Genomic DNA, 18,412 nt, shown 5'->3' on the forward strand with positions numbered 1-18,412 from the left:
GATATTTCTTAACAGTCGGATAAAATTTGCTCAATTTAAACAGAAAATAAAAACACATATTACAACATTATGATAAACGGGTGTGTAAATCCAGCCAAACTCAACATGTAATCACTGAATTAGTGGATGAATAGTAACCGGTTGTAGCTTTGACAGGGCTGAAATGTTACAACTGCATCGACACAAAAATCAAATCAGCTCGGAGCCATTCGTAGCTCATTGCCTCAGATTTCTCTCACACACACACACACGCAGACGCACGCACATACATATGTTTATGCAGCTATCCTTGTTGTTAGGACTTTCCATTGACTTCATTCATTGTGGAAAGCCAGAACCTCAGATATGACAATTTGGATTGGCCTTTGGTCCTCATGAGGACTACTGGTCACAGAAAAGGTCCCCAACAGGAAACACACACACACACACACACACACACACACACACACACACACACACACACACACACACACCTTAAAGACAACAAAATCAAGAAAAAAACGTTGGTGCAGGTAAGCATATAGAAACAAACCCACTATACACAAAAAGCTGAAGACAGGGCGAAGTTACCCAACAATAAAGCTTGGCTTCCTTCATTATGTAATCAGTGCTCGAGGATTTGATCGTGCAATTTTTAACTATTCAGAATTCAACATATATATATCCTTTCATCAGTTCATCATTAATAATTTTATCCACAAATATATCAAGTTTAAAAACTGTGTGTGCGTAAGACACGATACCTGACGTTTTAAGTCCTTGATGACGTTGGAATTTAAAGACAAAATAAATTACACATTCATTTTAACCAGTTTTATCATAGTTTAGTGTGTGATCATCCTTTAAATGTAAATGTAAAAAAAATGCCCAATAGCCCCTTAAACCCAAGAGGAAGTGCACTTTGGTTGAAGCGAATACAAAGAAAAACAATTAGCTGCTCGTCATCTCAAATCACCGTAGCTGACAAGAGTGCCACAATATGACCTAACACCTGTAAATAGAAAGCTGCACTGTAAAGCTGTTAGAGACCGACTCAGAATCACAGATATTATGAAAGGCAGCATAGAAGATTAACAGCATTGAAGCTCAAAACGAACCGGAGTAGTGCAAAAGGAAAAAATAACGTCTCCCTAAACAGCTACAACTATAAAATCACTTAATTTATAAATAATTACCTCATGAAATTAACTCAAATAAAACTTTTTATCTTTCATTCTGTGCCACACGCGCCATCCATAAAAATGACTATTGACCTCCGCTCTTGCTTGATGTGCTCTGTCTCATAGGATGTGGGTGCAGTCGGAGCGGGACCCTCCGTACTGCAGGACACCCGGACATGTGGGGCCTCTGCTCGGGCTCTCGTGGCTGACTCGGGGTCCTGAACTGGAACCAGCTGAGGAGGTGGAGCCGCCGCCGCTGATGTTGTTGTTGTTGTTGTTGGTGGTGATGGTGAAGGGAGGCTCTCCGTCAGCCTGGGACCAGGACTGAGCTGGTCTGTCTGGGCGTTGGATGCGGTGAGCGTCCAGCATCTCCAGCAGCAGGTCGTACAGAGGCACTTTGTTCTTGCACTTCATGCTGTAGAGGTGCTCCATTCCTTTGTTGCTGCAGGGAGCATAAAAACAACAAGTCTGTTAACGACTGAAGCTGCTTTCTACATCCCCCGGAGGCTCCGCTCGATGTTAACGCCTTTTGGAAAACATACTTTTGTCTTCTGTTGTCCTCAAGCAATAGCTTATATCATGATTCTATTCATGTTTTAATTTTGTCCTCAGTTGCTCTTTTCTTCTTTAATTATTGTTCATTGTTTATTTATTCTCTCTTTGGAGAATTATCTTGCTAAGCTCTTTATATTTAATAAGGTAAATGTGTTAGTCTCTCAGTACTTTGTCTCTTCTATCACTCATTCGTTCCTACTAAAGATGGAAATCTATAAAAACAGGACACAGATATGGTTTCATTTTGAAGGACCAGTGTGTAGGACTGTAGATTAAAACTAACTGAATACTGCTCGCGTCTGTATTTGACGACCTGGGAATGAGGACAGACTGTAGAGTGTGTAGGAGAAACTACGGTGGCCCTATCTGGATCTAGTGTTTGGTTTGTGGTCTATGAATTTTATATTGCATTTCTGCCATGTTAAACACTGGACCTTTAAATATGTTTGTGTGATCCACTCAGCATACATTATAGTTCCCGTGATCGTTGCAATGAAGAAAAATTGTTTTTGGAAAACCTCTGGAGGTCTATGACACACAGATATAATTAGGATTTGGATACACAGACAAGACTTATCAATTCATTGTTGGTTTTTTGGTCTTTAAGGTTTTATCCTAGTTAAACACTTTTCTTCACTAAATAAAATGTTTTATTGTGGTTTATACATTGTAATTATTACAATTAAAATTATTAAAGATTCACACTAAAAACCAACTGACCTATAAATCAGACGATCGATTACCACAAAAAAAGGCCCTTTTAAAGAATTTACCTCCTACCAGCTGAAAGAATCACCATGTTACTAAAGCACAACTCTCAGCAGCACATGCTGAAATCAAGACTTTCAAATGTGTCAAAAACAACAATTAATTTTAATTAGATTTAATTTTACCTCATGTGTCTGATGTGGGAGAGCAGAAGGAGCAGCTGGGCCTGTCGCCTCGACTGCTGCTGAGCCGAACACCCAGATTGGCTGATGTGATGTATGAGAGCGTCTGTGATGGTGTCGAGCATGTTCTGCACCGCCGCGGTGTCGTGGAGCGGCTCCATTGTGCCGGTGCAGAAAGAGAAGGCACCTGACGGGAGGAAAAAAAACCCATAATGGACCTCTCTCTTCTCAAACTTTCAGTGGGAGTAACGACCTCATACAGATCAAACTGACCCAACCTGCAACAGATTTCAACTAAAAAGAAAAACAACTTTTAAAGCATTCATTACGGATGCATTTTTTGGCCCACAGAGCAATCAAAAGTTCATCTGGCTCCGGCAGCTGTGCCAGTAGTGTCATCCCGCTGGTATTTCTGTCTGCTCAGTTTCCCATATAGAATATCTCAATCTCCGGGACAAACACGGTCCTTCTCTGCAGTCTCATGTTGTCATGGGAACGGTTATCAGGCGTATTGACGGTACAGGCCTTTTCCAGAACACTCTGTTCCCCTAATGTGTCTGAGTAGCATTCAGAGCTACACCTCTGTGGTTGTAGTTTGACACTGTTCAATATTTACTCTCGGGAACAGAAACCTGCGACAAAGCGTTGTGTATCGACAAAAAATGTGAGGAATTCAAATTATATTAGAGAGAAAGTGTCTCTGCTTTCAATTGTCAGTGTTTCTCTGGAAAGTGTTTCACAACCACAACACACAAACACACACACGTTGCCTCACCAGAGTTGAGTAAGATGATAGCTTTGAGGCAGACAAACTCCTCGGGTTTTAGTTTGAGCATGCGGAAGCGGGAGGCGGTGGCCAGCAGCATGTCGAAGATCTCAGCCATACCTTCCACGCAGTCGCCTTCGCTCCTGGAGAACAAGGGGTGGAAGAAAACACAAATTTTAAGAGTTTAAATTCCTCTTTTCTCGTGTATCTAAAACTCTAGTAAGTCACACATAAGTATGACTTTAACACATAACATAAAAGTCAGAGCTGCTGCCTCCCCCGTCCACAAACACCATCCAAAGAGCGGCTGGATAAACAACTAATGGACTGAATCACTGCACTCGCTCCATTTGTCGGTACAGTTGAAAAGTGACGGAAAGATGGGAGATATCCAGCCGGTTGGAGAGCAAGATAAACTTTGAAGCACAGAGCCAAGAGAATCTGTCAACCCTGACCCACAGTCGTTTTAGTCATCATGTCCAATTGCTGAGGACACTCACACGGGGACCAGGTTTTAGAGATAATACTCTCTAATACACTTTTGAATCAAATGGGACCATCAGGCACATCAGAGGGTAAAAGCCCTTGTCTGTCTGCATGTCTGTCTGCATGTCTGTCTGCATGTCTCCCTCTTTCCACCTCTCTTTCTCTCTGAGCTAGATACTGTGGTTTGGCCCGCTTGTTAACTTTGAACAGGGGGAGAAGTGGAGAGAACAGGCTGTGCCCCGCAAAGCAGAAAACAGCCATGTCTCCCCGCATCTCTATTTTCTCGTCTCGTCTCTGTTCGTCATTTAGCTCTCTCTCTCCTCCACCTTCATCCCCGTCATCTCTCCCTACGTTGTTCTTGCTTTTCCATCATTCCTTGCATTGAGGCTTTGATTAAATCTCCGTCCTGGTTGGCAGCTCAGCTCTGTAATGATGAAGGGGGTGTTTCAGGTTCAGGGAGAGGGCTGCTCTCCTCTCTGTAGGGAACATGTAATTAGTCTTTCACTCTATGATGGGCGTGTTGGGATGGCACAATGGCTGGCAATGTGTGAAATGGAAAATCTACAATGCTGATGTATCACTCTCAAGATCTTGTGTGAGAGTGAGAGGAAGATAGAGAAATGGGGGAGGAAAAAAAGCAAAGGGACAGAGAGCTGCGGAAGTACAGAAGGGGGTAAGTGTTCCTCGCTACCTGTCCAGTATGAGGTCCTGTGCAAAGATGAGTTTGCCGGGGCAATGGATGGACCTCCAGATGAGCCCGATCATCAGCACCTCCAGCCACGAGCTCTCCAGCAGTTGCACCTGGTCGTGGAGGGACAGCTGCAGGAAACCTTGAATGAAAACACCTAGATTTAAGACTTCAGTCAACTCCAAACAATCATCAAATAATCAATGAATTCATAAACACTGGACAGCGTGTGTTTTATCCTGATCATAGCAATTAATTGGAATCCGGATCAAATCCAAACACATAAGTGTTGTTCTCTCAGGGCTGATTAGTTGGAGCAGTGGGTGTGTTAACTGAGAATATCAACACTCCCAGAGTTAAAATGTTTGTGCACCTTCAATCCCACTCATAAAGATAAAAATATGCATGCCCTTGTTTTCTGGCAGCGTATGGCTACTTAAATGAAACCACCTGCAATCTCTCTGCTCTCATAAGAGGCCTTATCGCCAGCACTCAGCTGTCTCAATTCATATGTAATTACAGCCAATTCATTCCCATTGTCCCCCTCTGTACTCTGTTTGGGACCCCTCGCAATTAAAACTGTGTGCCTTTAGGCTTTTAGTGACGCACAAGGTTGTAATACCTCAAAATCAGGATTTACTTACTTAGAGAGCTTGTCAGGTGTGTGTGTGTGTGTGTGTGTGTGTGTGTGTGTGTGTGTGTGTGTGTGTGTGTGTGTGTGTGTGTGCGCGTGCAAGCGAAAGGGTGATGTGTCCTATACTGCATTTAGGCTCTATGGGGTGCCGGCAGATTTGGCCAAACAATCCTCTCAAAGGTGATGACTGTAATTACCATCACTGTAATGGCTCTGCATTTGTGCATTTGTGTGTGTGTGTGTGTGTGTGTGTGTGTGTGTGGCTTCCACTATAGATGTCTCCCATCACCTTGCTGTTTCCTAAGCTGTCAAACTAGACAACAATCTGGGGCCACCGCCTCTGTCACACTGTACATCTGCACATTCGAATGTTAAACGCTGTTTCCTAGCTCCAGAACTGACTCACGTGTTTTGCACCTGCCCTCGACTCAACTTGCAGGTTGGATAGCAATCTGTGATCATCCACACTGGACATTAGGATATTATAGAATCTGCATCATCGTCAAGAATTCATATTAAAGTAGGATTTAACTTTCGATCCTTGAAGACCTGATTATGTTTATGAACCATTAGAAAACATAGTTTTCACTGATAGGCTTTTATTTGACTTCCCATCCAACACGTTAATGACAGACAGCAGCGTATCTGGATGGTGGAAGGGGTTGATGTAGTGGGATAAAGACTGTTTATGGGTTTAAATAAAATACATACATAGATACATAATTGTAACCAGAGCCTTAAGCCAAAAATAATAATAATTGCAGCTACAACATTACAACAAACCTGACATACAGAAGTCAGACTCTCAGCTCAGCTGATTATTTAACTCCAGGATCATGTCATTTGTCATTTGGTTATCCAGCGTGTTATTTTATATTTAAAATACAGTTTTAAGGTGGTATAGTTGCTGAATTGCAACAACGTCACATCACCCTCCTGTTGTAAGTGAAAAACTACAATGGCCACAAAACTCGAAGGGGTTTTAGACCCAGTGTTTAAATGTCAGTGTCAAAAATGGTTTATTGTAAGGTGACAAAAACACAATGAAAACATACCTAAATGAATATTATATTATATTATATTGCATTATATTATATTATATTATATTATATTATATTATATTATATTGCATTATATTCCAATAGATCATCCTAAATGTTACACACTGGGCCTTTAACACTCACACACACAATATGTTCAACGCCACTTCTGAGTTATTTACTTACATGTATGTAAAAATACGGTGTGGAAAGGATAATATAATAATATAATAATATAACAACTTCCTACAGACCACATTAGAGACATGTTAAAGGCCCATGATCATGACCACACTATCTATGTTACTGCTCCCTCACATTTAAATGGTTTTAACAAATAAACACATCCTAGTGGGAAGAGATCATTTCACTTAAATCTTTTAAAAATATACATCTTGAAGACAATTTACTGTATTATACAGTAATTTAGGAGGGTTTGTACTATTAGTGGTGCCACTCTAAGCTGTACCTGGAAGCTTCTTGGCCCAGGCGATCATGTGGACCAGCTCCTTATCGGCCATGCTGGTGAGCAGGGTCATCATGGTGACCTCAGTGTAAGGTCGGCTCAGCTTCTGACGGGAGCACAGCATTGGGGGCTCAGCACCCTGGAGCAGGAGGAGCACCTGGGGAAGCAGCAGATCAACACACTGTCCCTCAATTTAACCAGAAAAATACAAGCTGTTGTGCTCCAAATTGATTTTTAGCATCCAGAAGCCACACTGACATGAGATTCTGCATGAATATTTGAGGTCCCCAAAGTCCTCCTGGCCACCAATTTGCACCACAAGATATTCAAAAAACAAATCAATAATTTTCTCCATAAGAACAAGCACCTGCTCAGGAGGCATGCCGATCATAGATGATTTTCCTCCTCCACCGACAGCACTGCTGCTGCTGCTGCTGCTGCTGCTGTGTTTCCTCCTGTCCTGAGGGGGCACTGTTCTGTGCTCCAGGTCCTTAGAGGCCTTTTCTTTGTCACCGGCGCGGGTCCGTCGCTTGTCACGTCGCAAAACACGACCGCGGTCCTTGCGCACCCCTTAAGTACACAGCAGGGGTTTAATGCAGGATAACACGCAGTTACACAGAGAAAAGACACACACACACACACACACACACACACACACACACACACACACACACACACACACACCACTCATCAGGCTTTTTCTTCACTTACACGTCACTCTTAATTTCCTGTTCTTACCACAAAGTCCAACAGTACAGATTATATGGATGTCTGTGTGATTCAAGAAGTATGAAAACAAAAAAATGTGGGTGTGTGTTAATCAGTAGTTGTACTCCTTAAGAGGAAATCACTTCAAGGTCACGTTAAAGTTGGTCTCAAGCTTATCTGCATCCACCAGCCCTCTCATGTTTGTACCAGTCCTCTCAGCAAAAAAAGCCACGATGATAAACGGCAATTAGTTTGGAAATCAAATTAAACATTTTAACCAAAAAAGAAAAGAGTGAGAAACAATAATGCAACTGAATGTTGTAATAAACAGCAAATGGCAGTTTGCGGGTGTTTCAACCAACCTCCTTTCATCATGCCCACTTCGTAACACTTCCTAAGACGGCAGGCCTGGCAGCTCTTCCTCCGATTCCTGTCAATAGTACACTGATTGGTGGCTGGGCACATATAGTCATTGTGACCTGAAAAGGAAGAAAATCTATTACTTCAAGCCCCCCACTCCAGCGTTCAGTTCAGACTTATGTTATTTAGTAGCCAGGAACACTCCATTCCCATATTAAATGGATCTGAGATGGAGAAAATTAAAATGTGGCATCTTGGCTTTGTCATTGTCATGGAGACCGTTGGTTTCTCTTTGACTAGTCTTCCATTGCAAGACTCATCAATATGCCGTAGGATCACGAACGTCACCAAGCAATCGTCAGCAGATGAAGCGTTTGTCTGTGTGAAGGTTTTACACCATGTGGTATTAATAGATATAGGATGCAAACAGAGAGGAAGAGTGGTTCAAACTTTGAATTCTTAAATTCTGGTCTCCTAATTTAAAATCTTTCACTTTTTATAATTTATATTTTCCCATTTTCTCTCCTTTATTGAGTTCCAGTTTGACTGCTTCTTTACAGGCAGGTCAGTTCGGTACCACGAGCCTACAAAACCGGCCCACTAAACACAACGATACAAGGTAAATCACCGTCCATCCAAACTTTAATTTCCTCTGATGTACAAAACCACAATTTTCTTCTGTTGACTGACAGAAAAATGCATTTTATGAGGCAGAGTGCTCCACTTCTTTCTGCATTTACAGTCAGTTATACTGTTAATTGTGTTCCTTCATGTGCTTTAAAAAAAAATTAAAGTTTGAGCATTTCTTTGAGTAATTGACTGTGGTTAATGTGGAAGTTTGGGGAAATTCTTGATAATTTTTACATGAAATTTGAACACTAAACCCTGACAAAATAAGAAACGACCTTTCACAAACATGTAACATATGAGGACAGACAGAGTACGTACCCTGGATGCTCCTCTTAAAGAAGGCCTTGCAGCCCTCACAGGACCACACCCCGTAGTGGTACCCCGAGGCATAGTCACTGCACACGGCACAGAAACGCATATCTTTGGCCATCTCAAACCCACCGGCCCGAGCTCCAGCCCCCGACTCCCCCACACTGTATGAGTCGTCACTGGTGCCACACGGATCCTCTCTGGAAACCGGCTGCTGACTGGACGGGACGCTGGACCTGCCACAGGGAACAGATTTCAGCTCAGTTTCATTTAAAGTGTTTTTTTATAAAGATAATACAGATGAGATGATATAAATAGCTTTCTTGCCATACACAAACAGCTGATCGATTCTAACATTTAACACACTGACTCCGGTGGCAGACACAAAGGCAGAGGACTATTTTCCACCTGAGGCAGGAAACAATTTGTACATGTACTTCTGTTGTTCTTACGTATTGTTCCTTTCTCAAGGTCCTTGACAAAGTCCTTAATCTCTGGAATTAGAAACCAGGGCAAAGCTTGATCCTTTCTATAGAGATAGTCACAATGTTTTGTATAAAGCAAGAGATTAAAAAACAATGCGGTTATATAATTATATTATGTTTTTAACTGCATTATGAGGACTTAACTGAATGCCAGTGGTATAATACGGGAGTGGAAGATATTAAATCTAGTTGAGTGGCAACATTTTGCCTTATAATCATTCAATAAGAAACACCAAGTCAGCAGAGAAAACACAGTCAAATTAAGAAATAAATTAATTATTATGTAAAAGATAAACAACTTCTTCTATGTGTATATTATTCTTTAACTTTGTATTCAAATCAGAGAGAAAGAACCACACAAGAGAACAAATCTGAAGAGTCTGCACCGCTGCTATCAATTAAATAATCATTACAGCACAAACAAGCACTGGAGGTGGCATCTCTCCCAAATGACTTACCCTCCCATGAGATACATTACTAAATTTAAAAGTAATGGCCAGAAAAACACACCAACGTCACTTAAAAAGCAATCAAAGTGGGGATTCATACATGTTTGTAAAGAGTTTACAAAAATAACTTTTCTCCACTCTGGAGAGGAAGAATAAATGTGTTCCCTCACCTGTAGACGGGTGTTGAGGTGGTTTCCAGATAGTGGTGGGTTGGCGGGTGCATAAAGGGGCTGAGTCGGGGGCTGGAGGGCACAAACACAAGAGGACTCGTAGGCCCACTGCCAAGGGACTGAAGGCTTCCATCTGAGGGTGGTCCGTGGGCATCCAGAGGAGCAGAGTAGTAGCCAGGGGTGGAGTGGCTGTAAAGAGGAGTCGGGGCAGGGGTGGGGGCGGCATAGTCATACGTCCCTTCCAGGAAGTCCACAGTGGCTGCCCCTCCAGACCCCCGGCTCTCTTCGGGGTACATGTCACTGAGGGGGGCACGCAGTGGAGGCGAGGGACGTTGCGGGGAGAGGGTCTCCAGCTCTGTGAAGCCTGCTGGGCTGATCCTGGGTCTGACTACTGGTCCGCAATGCTGCCTGCTCTGCGCCGGGCTCTGCCTGAGCAACATCACAGCACAACAGCACTGATATGCAACATGATTTAGACTTGCTCTCCCATTTGCCGGGAGGAGTGGAGACGAGTGCTACTCTCCCTCTCCCTTCACTCTTTCCTCACTCTCTCTGTCTCTCTTGCCTTGTTTTTTATAATAAAGCCTGTCAGGCAACTTGAAGGGTCCACTATTATCCCAGTCCCTCTGCCCTATCTGCCTTGAGCTTCCGCCCACAAAGCTCTAAAAGAAAAAAAGAAAAAGCTATCCAAAAAGACTCCTCCCAACCTCCTTAAAGGTTTTTTTTTGTCAGCAGAGCCTTCGCTTCTTTTCCTCTAATACATCTCATCATCTAATGTGTAGGAGGAAGGAAAGCCTGGTGGGAAAGAGAAAGAGGATGGACAAATAAAGCAGTGATTCCCAAATAACTTCCCTATTCTGTCTCTCACACCACCATGAAATGTTCTCTTCCCTTTTCACCTTTTTCTGACATTGAAAATCTTGCAGCTAAAATCCAGATAAAAAAACAAAAAACAACTCTCAACTAGCCGCAAAGATGTGTAATTTAGATGATACTCTGCACACTACCAGCGTGACGTATGACCGGTCTATTTGTAGCCAGATTATTGAATACACCTGAGACTCTCCAGTAAATCAAATCACTGTGGAAATGAGAAACATTAGGACAATGGTTTTAAACAACGGGGGCAAAAAAAGAAAGCCAAAATCTACCGGGATACACAACTCACCTCTTACACATGAATCATCCTCGTATCTGCTGTGCGACACTGTTTGAGTCTTCTCCCTGTCTCTCTCTCTCTCTCTCTGTCTGCTTGCCTCTCTCGTCTCATTTCTCAGGCATCTAGCCGGGCTCACAATGGGAACAGTGGAAAAGGTTAAAAAAAAAAAGAAAAGGATAAACAAATTAAAGATGCAGCCAAATCGATAACCACGGTGTGTTTAAGTGCCAGGTCACCATAACACAGCAAACAGAGCAGGGGGTCAAATCTCGTTCCAACAGCCAATAATTACACAATCAATCCCAAATGAGGGGACAGATCTTTATTTTTAATAATGACCTAAATTTTTACTTTTGATAAACCTCACAAAGAAATGCACAATTTAAAAAAAATCCTACTTTTTTTTATGACATCGAACTGAAAGGGAGGATGTATATTAGACATAATGCAATGGATGAGTTAATCATTACTTTATCAAGGTAAGTCAGGGAAGAAATAGAACACTATATATAAACAAATCCAAAGCAAAGGGGGCAGAGTATTTATGAAAATAAAGATTTAGGAGACTCAATGTTTGTGTTTTTGCCACAGAAGTTCCAGGATTGTAATTGTGGATGAGGATGGATCATTTTTGTCCTTGCATGTCTTTGGGAGGGAGGGTGAATGTAAAAAAAAACCAAAAACAACTCCTAACTCCTAAATATTGGGATGATTTCCAAACATTTGTTACAACAGGAATCCAGTGTAGAAATAATTAATTAATTAATTAGTGCACGATTTAGCAAAGAGGTCATAATCCAATGAATTTCAGATCCAATGATGAAAATCCAAATAATTTGGGGCTTAAATTAAAATATATGTATTTCCGTGTGATACTATCAGCTGACAGAAATAGTAAAATAATGCAAGAAATGTATAAAGATAATCACATGCAACTATACCTTTCCCCCCCACCCCCCTCCCCACTGAGGAAAACCTGAACATTTGGCACACAGACTTCATTTTCTCTCCTCTGTGCAACATCTTTCTTGAGTAAACAACCCAATTTTCAGGACATGTCAGGTCAAGTGGAAAACAAGTAGTCCTGATGATGATATATGTTTTTTTTTTGTTTTTTGTTTTTTTTCCCCATTTCCCCTGAAATAAAAAGAAGACACGGTTACATTAGAGAACCGGAAAATGAAGGGTGATAAATTGAACGGGTAAATCACCTAAATGGCTCAAGATAGGCAGCTTATTGCCGTAATTTACTACATTTTCATAACAGAGCACATTCGGAAGGCATGTCAACAACCTAAAATGTTCTCCCTGCTTATTGTGGAATTGTAATGCACATGTCGCAGCATTTCCAGCTGTTTTTGTTTGCTGTTTATCTAGGTCCAAGTTGTCCCTGCGCATACAAAAGTTCAACAGGTCACGACAACTGTTGTAACAATGAAACATGTCAAACTACTGGTGAAGATTTAAGCTATTATTTTGAGCGTGTGCAGGTGAATTTATTCATTGGGCTGCAAACGCATGTAAATAAAATACCGTTGCTACACTTGAGACTAATAAACTGTGTGGATTCATACCTTTGATAAAAATGCCAATCGCTACATAAACACACTCATGAGAAAATGCTGCCAGAGAAAGTCATTATTACCCACATCTTCCATTTTCTAATGCTTATAAAGTACAACAGTACAGAGGGAAAAAATGCCAGTCAATGGAGTTCTTTATTAAATTCAACCCATTAGTGGAAATGATATCATTCCCCCCAGCAGCACTGAGAAGAATCCAGTTAACATCACCTCTGAAGTACTGACACTTACACTTTAGATGACATAACGGTGTACACAGAGACGTCCACTTTTATCTATGAAGATACAGAGGTCTGGGTTGCCATTTTAAATAAAACAAGCACACATTGTCACTGTTATTGTTACACTGCCCCAAAAACAGTCTGCCATCTTTTAAACTGAGCCGCTATCAAATGATGTTATGTTCTGCCTTAAGTGATTCTTTTTTTTTTTTATGTGCATGTTTTGATTCATGCATATCGATAACACTGAGTGCAACAGTAAAACAACCTGAGCTGAATTAAAATAAAATTAATATATTACGTTTATCGTCACTCTCCTCAACGGCATGCAAAAACTAAAATATTGCTGCTCTAGGATGGAGATTTATAAAGTCTAATTCTTACTCAATAATTGTTAACAGCATCTATATCAACCTGTAAACATTATGACTTTTGTGCACAACATGTAAGCTACTCGCAACAAAAAAAGATGCACGACACATAAGCTATCTGCTTTGATTTGTCACCTCTGAGGGTACATTTGTCAACGTAACCGATCGCTGTCTTTAAATCGTGGGGAATAATTTGGATCTAAAAGTGCTAACATTTCAAACTATGACATGATACAAATCTGTAGTGAAAATATTTATATAACATTTGTTTCTGTGCATTTCTGTATCAAACATGATGACAAGTGCTAACCGACGAAGAGGAACAAAAACACCATGTGACTTAATGGTCTTATGGCTTAAAGGTAAGTCCTGTATATGAATCCACATCTTCCCAGCGAGATCCTGAGGTCGGTCTTACTGTTCTGACTTTGGGCTGTAGAACTGAATGACCGCGTACTTGCCACTGGTCATCCAGTCTGGATCTTGGGAGGCGAGCTTCTCCCCTTGACCTGGCTGCAGACCGACCTGAACGTTGGCCTTGAGAGTCCTCAGGCTACAGAGTGGCGCAGGCCCAAAACCTCGCAGCGCAGTATCGAAGCCCACTGTGTGATCCCAGTCCCTGTCCCCCGTCAGCTTTCTGTAGTTGAGATCACCTTTGAACAGCACCAGGTCTGCCCCCTGCAGGGTCGCGTACAGGTCGGGAGCATCAGCTGCCATGTCACAGAACTCATGGGGCTGTGTCCAGAAAGGATGGTCGTGATAGGACCACACGCCCTGCTTCAGGTAGCGCTGCCACTGGGCACCGCTCTTAGACATCCACTTGTGATTGGCCGCCATCGTCTGCTGAATGGTCCACTTAAAATCGCTGGCCGTGACATCGGAGACAAACCACGGGAAGCATTTGCCGTGAAAATGGACCTCACGTGCAAGACCGGAGGAAACTAGGAAATCTGCTAAGACCAAGTCAGTGACTAACTCAAAGCCAGCATTGTCTAGAACAACATCCACTCTGCCTGGCTGGCCTGGCTTCTGGGCAGCAAGAAGAGTTGACCATACCATGTTGGAGTCATTCACCAGGATGAAGGGCTGGAGGCTGTTGAGGGAATCTATTGGACTGATCTTCTGTGAGTTTTCTTGGCCAGCAGAGATAGACAGATCACACTTGTTCCCCCATAGAGAAACCTGGGAAGAGTCAAATGGGAAAAAGTTAAACTTGAATCTATTTTAATTTTTTCTTAATCAAGGCATTTTTCGGTCTCAGCTATATTGAACAACTCCACCACTGCAAGTGCAACAAAAGCCCCAGCGAACAAAGTCAGTATGCAGAATTTATCAATGTGATCAGTGCAAAAGATGTGCAGACAATGAAAATAAACAGAATACAGTTCATTCAGGCAAAGGCTGCACCAAAGCAATAAACACTGGAGGACACTTTTAAGCTATTTTATAGCCTACTTTAGTTAGCCTGGATGCAATGCAGAGTTATTCACCTGTATTATTTAGGAAAATACAAGTATTAGATTGGGACTCGGTATCAGCAGATACTCGATATTAAATGACTCAAATTGGGATTGGGGCAAAGAACATGACTGTTCACGTTACACATCATTTGAGCCATTGTTGATGTAAAACTAATTATTAGAGCAGTTTTTAAACATCACTCATTTGATCGTCGTGTATTGAGCTGGTGTAGAAGATACTGACCTGTAGCAGTTTGATAAAATGCTCAAACAGCTGATTCTTGGAGAGTTTCTCCATGTTCTTGTTGACACCCTCCACGTACGTACATAAGGTCATCACAGCCTGCTGAGACTCAAAATAACTTTGAGTCTTCGCCTCATTAAAGTAGTCATAGTCACTGATGGGCGGGCTGAAATGATCAGAAATATATCAGCGGAATATCCTTGAATACATTTAATATGAGGAATGACACTTAATGTTGCAGTCTAAACTATATAAAAGTGATTAAACAATTTCAGAACTACTGAGAGTTTAAGGACTTGGCAGCTTAAATTAAGATTGTCAGTAACTTCTAAACACATTCAGTGATATATTGGAGAAACACTCAAAATCAGGGAATACGGAAGCGATAAAAGGTTCCCATTAAAAGATGTAAATGCTCCTCACTTGAGCCAGATGGCCTCCTGTATCCTGCGGTACATGTAGCACTCCACATAGAGCCACGGGGACTTGAACCAGCTCACAGACTCCTGGTCCTCTTGCAGCCTCTGATGCCTCTGCAGGTACCGGTTCCAGGACTCTGTGTCCTGCAGGCCGTCGGTCACTGGTAGTACTGGCTTATCAGTTTGCAGCTCATTCCTCAGCTTGGACAGCAGAGCTATCGTTTGCTTCTCTGCCTCGATGCCCTTCTGCACAAGTGGAAGAAGATGAGCCTCATTTAGAAGAAGAAGAGGTTAAAAACAACAACAACTGGCATTCAAAACATAAAATACAAACCTCTCCATATTCTTCAAAAAACTTGTTTTTGTTGCGATGTATCGTGTCTACAACTTTGGTCAGGATGGTCGGCAATCTGTCTCTCACAGTCAAATAAGCAAACGACCTGCAGGGAGACGACACAGCCATTAAGGTTACACTGACGCTTCATGATACAGCAGCAGATCACCTGAAGTCACCTCTCGCCTTGCAGACATTTGGGACACTACAGATGACATTTGTTCGTGTCTAATGGTGCTGTCACCTCGTTTTAAGCTTACTGAGTCATCGTCCTGTAGCTTTGCTCGCATGCGTACACTGAACTTCCTACCAACTTGTGAATGTGTTAGCATGAAGCTACCGCTGTGGCTTGGGTTTAAAAACAGCCACAGTCCCAGCGACGTGTAGTTCACCCGTTCAGATACAAGCGTGTAGTTGAACCACATTATTTAACACACTCACAAACTACTGGAATCAGTCGTCAACGTACCCAACCACTCTGGCGGACAGTGATGGAGGAACTCCGTGCACAGTTTGATCGGCCGCCATCATTTGTTTTGCAGCAAGGAGACGGTTCAAATTCAAAACTTTATCGACAAAATGTCCGGAGACAGAAACAAAAAGTTCAGGCGGGTCTTCTTGAGGCTTGAACGCGACTCCGTAGCGTTGCTCTTTCTGTGGGTGTAATGTGGCAAACAGCAGACACTTAACGTCCTGTCTCTGGTGCAATAAATGTTGTTGCATTTGTAATGTTTCTTTCCCGGTTCCTCGTACACACATTCAGAGGTCGATGCTGCCATCTGGCGGTTAATGTGTGAACTGCAGCGTTGTCAGGTTGTGTGTGTGTGTGCGTGTGTGTGTGTGTGTGTCTCGTTACATACTGCCGCTGCCTACGATTATAGTGTAAAACTGCTACATGTTATGTTTTATATAAAGTAACTCGCTTCGTGTGCCGCACATCAGCTTTCATCCTGCCCCCCCCCCTCCAATAAAAACACTTTAAAATGAGCGTTTTCTGGGGTGAATCAATGGGCGGTACGCGCTGCCGCATTGCGCACCGTTGTTGCAGCAGCACCTCGAGCATCCCTTGTCGTCCCGAGCAACGGTTGTCATGGATACATTGATTCGCCCTATCAGAGAAGGGCAGAATTCGAACCCCCAAGGCTGTTTGGCGGGAAAAGGAGGGGTTAGAGTAGGATTTTGGTAAGAGAAAGCAGTTTTATATATATATATATACATTAATATAGGCCTGTTATATATGTATATGTACGTATTGTATGGTGTGTACAGTATGTTTAAGGCATTTTAGTTTAAAATACACATACGTTTGTGTAGTCATAATAAAAACAACCCAAATATTTCTGTGGCTAAGTGTGAGTAGGCTGCTTTCACCTTGAACCACTGAATCTGTGTTTTTTTTTAAGGTTTAAGGTTGGTTAAGGGTTTCCACTCCAATATGAAGATAAAAGGATTAAACACATTGGTGCTCCAGAGCGGGCCCACCTCATATGGGTGGACAAAAAACAAGAGCACGGGTAAACAAAGCGACTGCACAATGTTTACGGTTCATTTAGGAGTTGAGAACCGGGACGCCTTCTCCACTCTTGACTCTGTCGTTTTTTGGTGAACATGACCAATTGATTGGCTGCAGCCACGATTACTAGGCTGGAAAAATAAGCATATCAATTAATTCCGGCGGCACCCACCCCCACCACCCTCCCTGCCTCCCTCCCTCCCTGCCCCCGACTCTCAGATCAGCCCCGGTCACTATGGGAACACGGCGGGCCGTTGTCAGGATGTGGGGTCCTTGGGAGTGGGAGTCCAGCTGCGTCCACCTCCGGTGTTCATCCCCGCCGGCCTCCCATCCCCCCACCGGGCCCCAGCCTGGCCGGATCTGTTTTTCTAAACCGAGAGAGGAGTGACTCACCACTCCGGTTTCAAAACAGGCCATGAACTGGGGGGAGGGAGGGAGGGAGGGAGTTAACGTTAAAGGCCCTGTTTAAACAGGTGTTTCAGCTCACCACACAGTCCTCTCATGCAACAGCGAGGCTTATGAACTATTTAATTTGAGCGACTGGATATGTTGTGGTTTAAATGGTGCACTGACGTCAGGGTCGGCCAAATCGGATGCAAATCTCACTGTATTTTTCTTTTTTTTCCCACGATTTAAGCAATTTCATGCAGACTTGGCTGTTGGTTTTGAAAATGCATTATAGCAGGAAAAATCTATTTAGTGGAAACCAGTGGCAGGGCAGTCATGTGAAAATCTAGTCTGCATTTTGAATAAACTGTACTGAGAACAAGGAGGAAGATTAAGCGGGCATAAGAAAGCCATATGAACAGCGGCAGACAGGAGTATGGAGACTTGAATTACCCTCGGCTCTTGAATGTCCCTCGGGATAAATAAAGTATCTATCTATCTATCTATCTATCTATCTATCTATCTATCTATCTATCACAGTTTCCCATACAGCATTATCATTAAAATCTATTGATTCTAATAAAGAAAAACAAGTTGCAAGTTTATCTGCTTCTTTCACTAAACCCCCTGCTGTGAGGGTCTTAAAGCAAAGTAAACACGCTTTTGTTCTGCTGTCATTATTACCATCTACCATTGCTCAACCAGTGGTCTCAATCAGTGTTTGTTTACAGGCCTACATTCTCATTAGCTCATTAGTTTTAAGTAAAGTTGTGGACGGGGATCAGATCTCGGCCTGTTGTTTGTTGACAGAACAAAAAATTTTAAGGTCCTCAGGCCCTGCTCCATACACATTTCTGCCCGTCCCCCCCCCCCCAGGTCTCCCGTCCCCACCACCACCAACCCGTCTCCTTTTACAGACAGACTC

The 18,412-nt window shown here is 42.5% G+C and overlaps 2 protein-coding genes across 2 annotated transcripts; both read right to left on the reverse strand.

The window, feature by feature from the left end:
- Positions 1-798: 798 nt before the first annotated feature.
- esr1 (estrogen receptor 1) lies at positions 799-11,051 on the reverse strand. Its single transcript, XM_051408771.1, has 9 exons — positions 9,797-11,051; positions 8,702-8,928; positions 7,756-7,872; positions 7,053-7,255; positions 6,689-6,842; positions 4,549-4,687; positions 3,381-3,514; positions 2,609-2,792; positions 799-1,602 (listed from the first exon to the last, which is right to left on the reverse strand). Exons 1-9 carry the CDS (start codon positions 10,234-10,236, stop codon positions 1,281-1,283), a joined length of 1,920 nt encoding a protein of 639 aa, XP_051264731.1. The 5' UTR covers positions 10,237-11,051; the 3' UTR covers positions 799-1,280.
- A 1,603-nt stretch (positions 11,052-12,654) lies between these two features.
- armt1 (acidic residue methyltransferase 1) lies at positions 12,655-17,206 on the reverse strand. The gene is made up of 5 exons (XM_051408775.1): positions 16,057-17,206; positions 15,588-15,693; positions 15,258-15,499; positions 14,835-15,000; positions 12,655-14,312 (listed from the first exon to the last, which is right to left on the reverse strand). Exons 1-5 carry the CDS (start codon positions 16,344-16,346, stop codon positions 13,545-13,547), a joined length of 1,572 nt encoding a protein of 523 aa, XP_051264735.1. The 5' UTR covers positions 16,347-17,206; the 3' UTR covers positions 12,655-13,544.
- Positions 17,207-18,412: the final 1,206 nt, after the last annotated feature.

Source organism: Dicentrarchus labrax, unplaced genomic scaffold (assembly GCF_905237075.1).
Source record: "Dicentrarchus labrax unplaced genomic scaffold, dlabrax2021, whole genome shotgun sequence".
Classification (NCBI taxonomy): domain Eukaryota; kingdom Metazoa; phylum Chordata; class Actinopteri; family Moronidae; genus Dicentrarchus; species Dicentrarchus labrax.

Bases quoted from the DNA above. Each gene is read 5' to 3' on its own strand.
- esr1 (XM_051408771.1), bottom strand. From the start codon at position 10,236: ATGTTGCTCAGGCAGAGCCCGGCGCAGAGCAGGCAGCATTGCGGACCA. The intron at 6,843-7,052 runs GTGCTTGTTCTT...CTGCTTCCCCAG, and splicing joins TCGGCATGCCTCCTGAGCAG to GTGCTCCTCCTGCTCCAGGG. The intron at 2,793-3,380 runs GTGAGGCAACGT...TCCTCCCGTCAG, and splicing joins TATCATCTTACTCAACTCTG to GTGCCTTCTCTTTCTGCACC.
- armt1 (XM_051408775.1), bottom strand. From the start codon at position 16,346: ATGTGTGTACGAGGAACCGGGAAAGAAACATTACAAATGCAACAACAT. The intron at 15,694-16,056 runs GTACGTTGACGA...GTCTCCCTGCAG, and splicing joins CTGTCCGCCAGAGTGGTTGG to GTCGTTTGCTTATTTGACTG. The intron at 15,500-15,587 runs GTTTGTATTTTA...CCACTTGTGCAG, and splicing joins TTTTTGAAGAATATGGAGAG to AAGGGCATCGAGGCAGAGAA.